Source organism: Triplophysa dalaica, chromosome 4 (genome assembly GCF_015846415.1).
Source record: "Triplophysa dalaica isolate WHDGS20190420 chromosome 4, ASM1584641v1, whole genome shotgun sequence".
NCBI classification, from domain to species: domain Eukaryota; kingdom Metazoa; phylum Chordata; class Actinopteri; order Cypriniformes; family Nemacheilidae; genus Triplophysa; species Triplophysa dalaica.
Window position 1 is genome coordinate 5,036,922 of NC_079545.1, and position 13,371 is coordinate 5,050,292.

The 13,371-nt window shown below is 35.9% G+C and overlaps 1 protein-coding gene across 2 annotated transcripts in view; it reads left to right on the plus strand.

Annotated features, from left to right (window-relative positions):
* Positions 1-13,371, plus strand: part of doc2b (double C2-like domains, beta) — a 155,999-nt gene that overhangs the window by 128,895 nt on the left and 13,733 nt on the right. For both annotated transcript variants that reach the window (XM_056745468.1, XM_056745469.1), the window contains 2 exons: positions 6,760-6,834; positions 8,722-8,831. In XM_056745468.1, the coding sequence (XP_056601446.1) occupies positions 6,760-6,834; positions 8,722-8,831 (185 nt within the window). The remainder of the gene's footprint in view (positions 1-6,759; positions 6,835-8,721; positions 8,832-13,371) is intronic.

Sequence of the window (13,371 nt, forward strand, 5' to 3'; positions counted from 1 at the left end):
ACACAGGTCAAACATACTCGCCTGGGGATATTTTTTCCATTATTTTCATCTATGCTGTTTTTCTCATGTGTCATCCTGTTTTTCTTTTTTTGTTCATTAGGTCTGCAAATAGTTTTCTTTTGTGTCATTTTGTTTTTCTGCTCTTTCCTCCATCTTTTCTTTCTTGCATGCACACATCCCACTCATTGCATGGCTGCATGCTGTAAAATGTTGTGATGGAGTCTAGCTCCCTGTTCCCAGATACAAAAAGGTAAGTTACTCTTTATGACCTCCCTTCCATTATTCCTCTGTGTCTCCTGTCGAACATCAATTGATTCCCCCCGTGAAGCTGGAGAAAATTTACACACTCTGTGGAATGTAATAGAAAGATCTAGTGTATTAGAGCCATTAGTAGGTACTGGTGTGAGTTTTTATTATCCGGAACTCCAGGGGACCATTTATATCCAGGCATTATTGCTCTATGCTCAGACCCAGTGACCACCCTTGTGTTTCTTCCAAGATAGCTTAAGATGAATGAATGAATAAGACAAAACGGACATTAAAATGATCTAAAACAACAAGATCAATATTTCTTAGTGCTTTATTTTGAAGTCAAAAGGGGAAGTCCCACTGCCCCAGACCATATTCAATACGGCAATCTCACAATAACAAAGATTTTTTTTTTAATATGTATATATTTTTTCCGTTACACGTGTATAATAGTTTTTGTCTTTAAGAATGTTCTCTATCATAAGCACAACATAAGAGGACTATTAATTAGAAAGATATGAATTTAATGTTAATAATTATAAATAATTTTATAATGTTTAATATGTTTTTAATACATTTTTTCACCCAACAAAGACTACCTTTAGTGACCCTGATTGTAAACCCTAATATTAGTGACCCTAACTGCTGGTCAGAAGTTTCGGATTACTTAACAGAAATGTTTCTCATGATCTTGAAACTTATTATATAACACATGAAGTTGTTTTTTTCCAAAGCTAAACTGTATTTAAGAATATTTATAATTACAAAATAAAGAATAGGTTATCCTTAACTTTTAACTGGTAGTGTATATATGAAACTGGACCAGTTTGTCTGTAAGGACTAAACATTCCTCCATATGTGCTATTCCTTGTTTGTTGTATGTATATTTTTCCACTAAAAGAATATAAATTTCTGCCGTATTAGAATTATTTTACAAATAAATCCAAAAGTTAATGCTCCTCCTGCTCTTTGCGTGTTTATTTACTAAATGTTTCTACTAATTTGATCAATAACAGTGAACAATTCTCTCCTCCATTTTCAACATATTTAAATCTACTCCAAAGATTTTCCTTATAAATCAGTGCAGAAGATTCAAATAAAGCCTGCTTGTATTTCCCTTAACACATTTGGCATCCCTTCTGTGCTTTTGTTTGTTGGCTAACACAACAGAACAGATTATCTTCAATTAAGGTAATGTGCTTGGGAATACATGGGAAAGTTTAAACAATTCCAAATAAACGTTGAACGTTTTGTTACCTCTGTAAAAGGATTTCTAGATAATATGATATTTTTTCACTATAAACTACAAAGCAAAATGAAAGCACACATGCTAAAACGCATAGACCATTGAATGTGCAGAATCTCATCTTCCTGTGTGGGTGGGTTTTTATTTGCATATGGTCTTCGTACCGCAGCTATGGACCCAGAGGTGTCTGTATCTATGTCTCGCCTCCATGCATACATTCATGGCTTTCAAGAATTTGATGAATCCATTGGGTGCTTTCACACCCGTGCTAGTATTAATTTATCTTTCCATCTGCTGTTGAGGTTACGGTGGAATCCTGTGAACACCATCAATCAGATGGGCGTGAATGTGCACGCTACTGCCATGAGATGTTTAATGGTTCCTTGCCCCCAAACGGCTATTCAACACCCTGAATAAATACCTCAGTCTTGTACTGGTGTATTAATACTCTTTGTATTAATATTTGTACATGCATAGAGATTCATGGGATTGTCTACACACTTGTTAAAGGTAAAGGAACGTCAAAGGGGAATTACCATTTAAAGACATTTTTAATGCAATATTACTGTTTTAATTGCTTTTATCATAAATGATTCATCCATGCATTTTTTTTATTTCCATTCAATATGAAAATAATGATAGAGTCAATTTTTTGAAGATGAAATCAATTCCCATGCTACATTTTATTCCAGAACCCGTTCCCAGCTTCATTTTCATGCCCAACTTTTTGTTATGCCTTTATGGATTTTGCTCATTTATTCTATCTTGTTTTGTATTGTCAGTTTATTTTCAGACACCCTATGTTTACCACCCTCACATTTGTCTGCCGTGCATTTTGGGCATGCGTCTTTGTACGTGCGTCTTATTGGCGTTTGGAGCCGGTACAACTCACAGCCATTGAGAGTCATCTGTGCTGGAACCTCCATCTGCTCTCATGAAACGCACTTGATTTCAACCAGCCCCTTCCTTTTAAAGAATCTGGCCTCTTTCAGTTTTACGCCAAGACCATTTCCAACAGGATATAGTTCATTCAACGGAAGATAGATAAATCATTTGTGTGATAAACCGATTTGGACTCGTTGGCTGTTGATTAGGAGACAGGAAGAGAAAGGCCATGATGGGCTGTATGGAAAGGGTTATGAATAAATGGGCACAACACATGGCCTCACTGATGGGCACCGCCCATCTCCTATCACACTGGCCATTTCTCAGACTTCTCCATAATTATGATCAGCCATCTATTCACGTAAATCAGGCTCTGTAACACACATTCATTGTCAGCTGCACATTACAGCATGCAGGTACAAAAAACCTCAATTCCTCCATTTTAATGCATCTTCCAATATCGTATGAGAGCAACGCAATGTATTCAATCAACATAGCGGCCATTTCTCTTTATCGATCTGCTTGATGCAGACAGGCCACAGTCCCCATACGTTATGCAGCCTTGAAACACAAGTGCCTGCAACAATTACTTGGGTGTCATCATGAAAGGCATATATCCGTCCCGTGTGTTTAATCGAAGTGTTAGACGTATTGGAATTGCATTTACAACAGTGGAAAGATGCATGTACAGTGCAAATATGGTTTAGTTTTGCGCTTGCACTCAATTTCATGACAGGTTGCGTCAGTTCACATGTAAAGTGTGTGGACATCAGAGGCCGATTCAGCAGCCCTTTCAAAGAGATCAACATCTGTAGTCCACAAGCACACAAATAGTGAACACAAACCGAACCGAGCAAACCAAACCTGGGCATCTTTGAAAAGCGCTTTGTAGATCTGATGAGGGTGCTGCGCATGTTTACTGTGAAAATCAGAAAGGGGGACGTCTGCGTTTCTGTTAGGAGCCCGAGATATATTTTAGCCATTGTTAATTTCGTATGCCAAAACCAATTTAGTTCCGTCGGATAGGTTCAAACAAAAATGTTGAGAACTTTATGGTTCATTTCATTTTTGTTGCATGATTTTTACCAGAAAGAACTGTATACATTTTCTTGTTGTGCTGAACACAAAAAAAGATATTTGGAAGAATGTTTGTAACAAAACAGTTCTGGGGCACTATTGACTACTATAGTAGGATGAACAACTACTATGGCAGTCAATGTTGCACCAGAACTGTTTACTTTCCTACATTCCTCAAAATATCTTCTTTTGTGTTCAACAGAACAAATAAATTTATATAGGTGTGGAACAACTTCTAAACGAATAAACTATGACAGAGTTTTCTTTTTTCTGTTTCATCTGTACTAACATCTCTGTAACCTAAAACACAGATTTCTTAGTCATCTACATTAAAAATCAAAACTATTAAGATTCTTGGTAAATACGTTAGCTTGTCACCCAGCCTGGCATTTGTCGTAGAGAGTGAGTTTTCTCACATCCCCTCATGTTCATTTGTTTTAGCTCAGACTCTGTTGTTGTGTAAAATGCAACACTGATGATTATTTATGCTTTTTTGGCCGTTCTGCTCACACACACAAACGTGCAGAGAGAGGTGTGAAGCCTATTTGACAAGTTTAAACTCTATAAGTCAAAGAAGCAGAAAATAAGTCATTAGGGGTTGTGGTTCTGACAGCCCTTGTGTGTCGGGGTGGAGAGTCTGGCCTCTTCTGTGGTCCTCTGAGATCTGCTCATCTCACACATGACTGCACTTGAGAGTCTGGGGGCGCTGAACGAAGGACCTTACAGTAATCTCACCCGAGGGAAAGTTCTGGGGAATGAAATGCATCACTGAAGCATGGACAGTTTACACGCCGGCATGATATGCTAATGCTGGAATTTTGGTTTTGTGATGTTCGGATGGGAAAACCAATTAGATCTAGACAACAATACAACAATGGACAAGGAAAAGTAGTTTAGATGTGTCCGTCTTATAAAATCTCTTTACCTTTATCCTAAGGGATGGTTGATGAAAAATTCTGTTTATTTTATAAAGGCAACTACAGATTTACCCGATTTTGACAATGCAACTGTTTCTGTTTGTTCTAAAAGTCATGAATGCTAAAAATTTTTTGATAGTTTCGACATGACTGGGTGGATTCCCAGACAGGGATTAGTTCAAATCAGGCCTTAGCTTAATCCGTTTAATTTAAGTAGTTCTACCAAACATGCCTCACTAAAAACATCACTTGTGTGCATTTTGAGACAACAAAAAAGCAACAGTGTATTTTAAGATATGACATGCAAGTTGTTTTCGGTTTGGACAGCTCTAGCATTTATTTTAGTCTGGGACTAGTTTTATCCCTGTACGGAAAACAATCCCTATATTTTTATTGACATGTTTTGTATAAGCAAAGTCCCTATAAATGCAGGAAAATGATCTTCAAAATGACCTTAAAGCTGCAATTTGTAACTTTATTTGTAAGTATTGGTCAAGTAATAGTGCTTTAAACTTATAATAATGATTCAGAAGTTCACATGTCGGGTATGATAGGTGGAAAATGTCAATCCATGTAAAGATAACCTGCTATTTTATGAGCTAAACTTTTTTTAAATATTTTTACACATGTATTCTGGCTACATATGAACCATCTGTTTATCTCTCTAACTTGGTGTGTGCTGAACATTTACAGTTAAACACATGAGATTGGCATTGCTGGCACCAGCTGTCAGTTTAGCTATAGGAACTCAAGGAAATAACACTTTCTTGAGAAATTTGTGTTTAATACATCAAATTCACTGGCACATTCCCATATCTATGTTTCCCAGACACAGTGGTGCTCCAGAATGTGATGTTTGGAGCAAGCATCTAATTTACATGGCATTAATCATTAAGACCCTCCATGACAATTGATGTTCAGTGGTTAATCTCAGGCGGAGGGCTTCGATAGTTGTGCGTGTGGTACGAGTGCTCAGAGCTCAACTCGGATCACTGTCAATATAATCAGACAAGCAGTCTTATAATTATTTCCAGGATCCACACAGTCAATTTCCAATCACAGAACACAACTACACAGACACTAATTCATCAGGAAGAGTGTGAGATAGACAGGTGAGATGATTGGGTATCAGGTGGTCTTTCGATAAGATCAGAGTATCCCAAAGTATCAGACAACTGCTTTGTATTGTGTTGCCTGTTGAGGAGCGGTGTGCTGCTACCTTTTTAAGCAATCTGACCAATGAGTGGTAGAAATTATTTGAATTCAATGCATGACAAGCCATTTTCACAGGTCAGAATATCATTGTGGCATCTTTCAGTTTAGAAAAGTAAGTGGCAACATAAGATGCCCGAGCGCACTGTTATAACACTGCTGCATTCAGACAAAGAATTCTTTAGGGGTGTTTGCTATCCTTTTCGGTAATACCCATATTTTCTCAAAAAAATTCTGGTTTACTTTATTATTTACTCATTTTAGTTGGATTTGTTACAAAATATAACAGCATTTACATGCACACGCACAGTGCAAGTAATCGTTTCTGTTTTTGTACTCCCACACATCATCTCATTTTAGGCCAGAAAAAGGCCAAATTCTCCAAAATATTCTTGGTAAATATTTAAAACAGGTCCCACAGGCCCGAACACCACATGTGGGTTAAGTAAAAAGGCAACAACAATATTATTTTTACTAATACAGTTGCTCTATTCTGATATTGCTCTATACATAACAGTGTTTCTTTCTTCTTCAATCTTTTTTTGTTTGTGTTTATTGCTTTATTATCTTTATAATCTTTATACAAATATGCAAAACAACTAGGGGTGCAATTATACTATATCGTGAACTAAGGTGATTTTTTTTCGGTTTGATGGACGTTCAATCCTATTGGTTAAGCTGCCAGCACATGACCTTTGTCAATATGTTTTAATGATTTTTTTTCATTTACTCCTTTAAGAATCTTAAAATTCCTTTCTTTAATTGAAGTTTGTTCAAATTTATTCTTTTATTTATTTTGTATTTTTTTGCAAACAAGGTTCAGTTAAACCTGATATTCCTAACATTTCCACACAGACATATCAAGATTTCTATCCAGCAGAAAATGTTTTCCAATCTAAAATGTTTCTTAATCTAAAATAAAACACACAAGCTTCAGAAGAGAATTTCTCCTCTCATGGAATGGCAAAATCTATGTGTTTCTAATTAGTTCTTTTGGCTGGATGTGAAACTTCACGTCTTGTTAGAAATGCAAGAGTTTGACATGAATTGGAATCTAAGCCCTTTGGAATCGATCAGACTGACAAGCGGCTTTGTGCCTTTGACTTCACAGGATGTCTAAAGATGCTTGTTTTTCATGTCACTTTTTTCTTTCTTTCTGCTTCCGTCTCGCAGGGACTCAAACCAATGGATCACAATGGGCTGTCAGATCCCTATGTTAAGCTGCACCTGCTGCCGGGAGCCAGCAAGGTATGTGTGTGCTTACACCTTGAATGACATTCTCTGTATACAATGTTAAAAGACTTTAAGTTGATCATTTATAGCTTTGAAAGCTGTAGACTAACATGTCCTCTCCATTAACTTTTATGACATCCAAGAACATTTACAGCTGTCAGTTGTACAGTGTACAGCACTCCTTGAAACAGTCTCTTGAATCTGTAACTAACTCAGTCCATCATGTCCAGGTCTGGAATCCTTAAATCAAACGGACCGGTGGTACCTTGTGATCTAAATGCCAATTTTTCATGTCATCGCTCAGCCTCTTTGAGACCGCAGATTATAACCAGGGCCTTTATTATAACTCATCTGTTTGTGACCGGTGTCCTCCCAGCTCATTTTGCCAACAATCCACTTAGCAGCTGACAGTCATTGTCCTCTTGTGTGTGTGAACTCTCCTTCACAGGGTGACTGGGTAATTGAATAGGGAAAGAGATTGCAGTTATGCCATTAGGATTAGGAAACACCTCACAGACGTGCTAGATGAAACAGATCGTGACAGCTTTAATCACCATATGTGTCTTGGGTTAAATGACTTGAAACACAAAATCATATCAAGACTAACTAAAGACTGTTTGAATCTCATAAATTAGTCATTTGCATAATTAATGTCTCACTATATCAAAGAAAAATAATAGTATCCACCTCTCTTTTGATCTATATTGCTCTATACGTAACAGTATTTCTTTCTTCTTTAATCTTTTTTTTTGTGTGTGTTTATTGCCTAATTATCTGTATACAAATATGCAAAATAAGTCACTCTAGGGGTGCAATTATACTATATCCTGAGCTAGGGTGATTTTTTTAAGTTTGATTGATGTTTAATCCTATGGATTAAGCTGCCAGCACATGACCTTTGTCAATTTGTTAAAAAATATATATATATTTACTGCTTTAAAAATCTTAAAATTCCTTTCTTTAATTGAAGTTTGTAAAAAGATTTTTTTTTTCGGTTGGCACACATGGTCATTGCAAAATATAATTGGAAATAAAGATGTTTAATTTGAAATATAAATTAGTAATAAAAATAATAACAAATTAATAATATAGATTTATAATGCATTTATATATTAATAAATAATTTACACATATGATTTTATTATTTGAAAAAGATATTAGAAAAGAATATTTAAGATATTGTGAATAAACACATGAATTTTGTTTGTAAGTTATATTTGGCTTAACGAGTCACTTGAATTTAAATTGTTTAGAAATTATCAAATGAAGTTGAAATTGGTTTAAAAAAAAAAAAATTGTTAATGGGAACATTTGTAAAAAGTCCAATCTGTAGTTTTTTTGGAGGATCTATTGACAGAAATGTAATGTAATATACTGTACATAACTCTGTTCAGGGTGTATTAAGAGCTTATATAATGCAACGTTATGTTTTTATCATCTTATAATGAGCTATTTCTATCTACATACACCGCAGGTCCCCTTGCATGGAATTCGCCATCTTGTTTCTACAGTAGCCCTAAACGGACAAACTGCTCTACAGAACGCGTTTCGTAAATACATTATCTCCTGCAAAGAAGCAAAAATGTAATGACATCTTTGTCCTGTGTTAGCCACCGTTTCGAAAGGGAGGGTTGGAGTGAGCCGTTTGTTGCCATTTGCAACCTCACCAATAGATAGCGCTGTGTTTCATACACTGGACCTTTAACATGGCTATACATTATTTTTTATAGTGTGGCCGTATATAAAAAATTTGCAAAACGCAAGATTAAAATTTTGAGTAATAGTACAGTATATACAAACGATGAATGTTGGTTCACAGTGTTTGGAAATATCTGTCATTTGATAAAAGTGTGTCATTGCACACAATCACTGATCTACGTGAAAATGGATCTTCTTTTCCAGGCCAATAAGCTCCGCACAAAGACCCTACGCAACACACTTAACCCTGTCTGGAGTGAGACCCTGACGTATTACGGAATAACAGATGAAGATATGGTTCGCAAAACACTCAGGTACCTGTGTAACTACTGGATGTGTCAGTCCTTCCTTCTAAACCTATTTTTTCATCACTTAAGTTATGTATTGAAACATTTGTAACATATACAAATGTGACAGTTGTACCTTCTGTTGGGTTGCTATTGGAAATAATAGTATATTCATGGGTTTCAGACACGTGACCGTTTTGGTGTGGGCGCCATCTTGAGGACCTAGTGCAACCTCTCCGCTTACGAGCTTACGAGGACTTCAGATCCGAGGCCACAGTTTTGTAATTCTTTCACTCGGTTTAACAAATCCTGCCCATTTATTAATAAACCATACCTTCGAGTTTCCAATCCGTGCCCTCAGTTTTGTAAATAGTACCATTCATTGTTTAAAGAAGTGCCACAAATACATAAACTGTGCTCACGCAGAGTTTCCATTCCCAAAGTTTCCACAGTTTTGCCAAAGAAATTTAAATGTCGTAAAGTACATATTTATAGAAATCGATTATAGATATTTGTATTTCGATATTATATTAAAGAAATGTTAATGTCAATGTTAGGTAAAGAAGCAAATATATAATTTTATTCATTCCCTTTATTAATTAAAACTATTTGTTAATGGTATGCACATTTCGCCTTATTTTCATGATATTTCATAATCAATGAATAAGAGAAACATTGAAGCGCAGCCCTTCATTCAGCAGATACTTGATTATGTTTTCTGTACACTGGCTTTTAGATTTTCTACTATTTATTGTAACATTGATTAGGCTTTTGTTTGCAATTGTGTTATTCTCTACGCAGCAAATCCATGTGAAATTAAATATATAAAAAAGAAACGCTTCTATTGTAGGCTTATCAAGACTCGCTGTTGTTTAAAATTGAAATAGAAAAACAAAGTTTCACAAAGAACATTTCCTTTAAAGCCCACGCGTTTATGGCAAAAACCACAAATTACTTTTCTTGATATTGTTGTTGATTAGATTTTACATTGAAGTCTGTTAAAAATGCTTCATTACCTTCTGTAGAGTAAATTAATTGTGTATTTTTACATAAACATCCAAAACAAACTGGTCCTGAAATATGTCATTACATTTGTAAGGAATAAAAAGCGTGAGCTCGGTTTATGAATTTGTATGTGGGTACAGATTTTAACTGAGGGAAATAATAACAAAACTGTGGCCATGGATTACAGGGCATGTTCTTTTCTCTAACAGGGACCTCGTAGGGTCCATACAAGGATATTATAAAACATGAACCCATTTTTTTAGATTTGCTGTTTTCACATATATAGGCATATTGTTGTAGGGTCCTGCAAATGGCGGCCGCACCGCTGTGACATCACGTGAAACCCATGAATAGGTTGATTTAAACTCAACGGTTGGGTTTGTGCATATTTTACCCAACCTCGAGTTGAAATAGCCCAATGTTTTAGAGGCATTGGTGGTTTACTTGAGGTTCGAAACATGTATTGGTGGTGACAGAAAAACAGAATACAAGAGAAACTGGCTAACAAAGAAGATCAATTTAAGTAAACAAAGCATTTGCAGGGCTTTACAAGAATGAGTGGTGAACAGAGTGTGATCCTACTATAATAAGAAAGTAGGGAGAATATAGATTTTCTTTTAATGAAGTGACCACGATCGCATGATTCCTCTGCACATTTGGAGTAACTTGAATTTAACACGAGCAGTTCTGTAATCCGTTGGCAAGGCTGAGCATCCTTGGAGTTAAGATTGGGTAGGTAATTACATTCAGAACAACCATTTGCCTTCAGAACAGCTTTCGTCGTCTTTGGAGCGCTGCCATACAGACCCTGAATAGAGTGTAGTGGGATATTGTACCATTCATTCAAATGAAAAGCCACCAGTTGAAGGACCGGTGAAGGAGGTTGAAATCTACCTCCCGCTTTGTGCTGCAAAGCTAAAAGGTTCAACGATGTTTAGTCCTTCTGGTTGAAAAGATCATAGAAGATGTTTGACCTGGCATTCATGTAGTCGTGTAGTTATGTGCATTTGCATTTTAGAACATGGCAACGTAGTGTTTGTTCTATTGGGTGTGCTGGAGGTCCTGAACATGTTTGTCCAACATGTCTCTCGAACATCTTTCCTGACAGAGATTCATGCTAGAAACTAACAGCTTTGTGAAGGTTGTTACATTTGTGAAAACTGTTGTGAGAGTTTATTCTTGCCTAATTTATATAGCCAATACCGCCAATATCATTAGCAATACACTCAACGATTCAGAGTGATGGCATAGAAGAACCATTTTGGTTGTCCGAAGAACCATTTACTCAACTCTTCTAAAATTGTTCTTTCTTTTTCGTTATCTAATCAACATTTTCCACTACGAAGAACATACTGTGAATAGGAAGGTTCTTTGGATGTTAAAGGTTCTTTATGGAACCATTTGGTTACAAAGGGTTCTTCTATGGCATTGTTAAGCAAGTTTTTTTTCTCTACTTTTTTACCAAAAAGTTTTTTATTTGAATTTTATTTGAATTTGAATGGAGATAGTGGTCTAGTGGGTTAAACCACTGAACTGGTAATCAAAAGGTTGCTGGTTCGATCCCAGCAGCCACCACCAGTGTGTCCTTGAGCAAGACACTTTACTCCTTGTTGCTCCAGGGGGATTGTCCCTGTAATAAGTGCACTGTAAGTCGCTTTGGATAAAAGCGTCTGCCAAATGCCTAAATATATATAAATATAATATATGAATAATAATAGCATGACCAAGGCATTGTTAATATTGAGAAACTTTTCATGAAGCTACAATGGCTCCATTAAGTCGCTCTCATTAAATTCAAAGCTCTGCTCTTGGCCTACAAGACCACCACTGGTTCGGCACCCCCATATCTTCGCCCGCTGATACAGACTTATGTACCCGCCAGTTCCCTAGGCTCTAGGGAAAGTCTGTAGCTGCCAAATTAATGGGATTCACTAAAGAAGGCAAAAAGCCATAATTTCTGTGATGTTTTTTGTGAATTTACACACACGGTGTCGATATAAAGCGCAGTGATTTTTTGTCTTAATGGAGAAGGTTTGACATATACTAGAATTACGAGCAAGACATTTTCTTATTTTTCTTTACATTTCTAGATTTCTTCAATCAACAGATCATGAGTCACATTTGCAAAAAGGTTTCAGTTATTGTAAAGTCTAACCTTTGTATTTGGCCCCCTGTCAGCCATACAATGTTGCCTGGTGATCTCACACTATCTAAGATGTCACTTGCTCTTCTTGGGTTGTTTTTCACCGGCCTTGATTATTTCGTTTACATAGAAAACCCTGTGCAGTGGTTAAAATCCTGCATTAGGATAATAGCGCAGACAAAGTGGTGGTAAAGATTACACCACAGAAGAACATAAGTCTGCACTTGTGTGTATCATTGCGTTACAGCTGCGTTACACACACAATATCCCTCAAATCCATTAAACGCAGATTAACCGGGTTGCATGAGTGGAAACCCATTTACAATCTTAAAAGAATCGCTCTATGTCTTTCTAGTTGAAAGTTGCAATATGAAATAGGATTTTAAATAGCAAATGACACGAACAACATCTTTATTGCGTTTTTAATGGTCAACAGAATAAATGTCAATAGATATAAATAACAAAACATTGTGCGGCTAATTTAGTGTCACACACACGACTTTCCTAGTGTTGGCAACATATGTCACCAGTTTTGAATAGGCTCATCGATTACTGAAAAAGCACATTTGGTCTTTGTCTCTGATAAGCGCTGACCAAGCGTTAAAGGCCTATTAGATTTCAATTTGAGCTTGATTAAGGGTTACTCAATATAGTTTAGTTTGCTATAAGTTTGCTATTGCTTCCAAAAGCTATTCTTCTGGAGACTTTTCCACATAGTTTCTTTTTTTTGTATGACGCATGCAAGTATACGGAGATATATGTCCCCAGGTAGAAGAATAAATATTAATAAGGGCTTTCCACTCTGACCAGATGTGCTTGTATTTAATTATGCCTGTATGCCTTAATTCCACTTTATTGAATATCATACATTTTCATTTAGCCTAATCACATTATAACTCATAAGGGGGTCAGCAAGAGTATTAATATCACGTCGTTTCTTTGATTTGGGCTTATTCATTTCTGTCACCCTTTATAATGATGTGAATAATATGAGAGGAAAGAGCAGGGCAATGGGGATTTAAGGAATTGATACTAATTATGTTATTTTATACATATACTCTATTCTTTTTTTGCAGTTTTTTCCAATTAACAAGAAAATTTCAACACTGGCTTCTTTACTTCGTTTTATTGTTTTAATTGTTAAGTATTGGTCCATTCGTCTGATACAACAGAAAGTAGTATTATGGCAAAGTATTGTAATTGTTTTGCCACAATGAAACAGTTGCTCTCTCCTTGATCCTACGGCAAAAAAAATGGATTATATTAAAAAAATTATGTATTTTTCAATACAAAACAATAATAAAAATTGTAGTTTAATAAAACAAATATAATATTTAAACTTTCATATACGTGTGTATCTATGTATAGGCTAATAATCTCAATAATCTTGTTATTATGATTTCTTTGTTATAAAAGGTC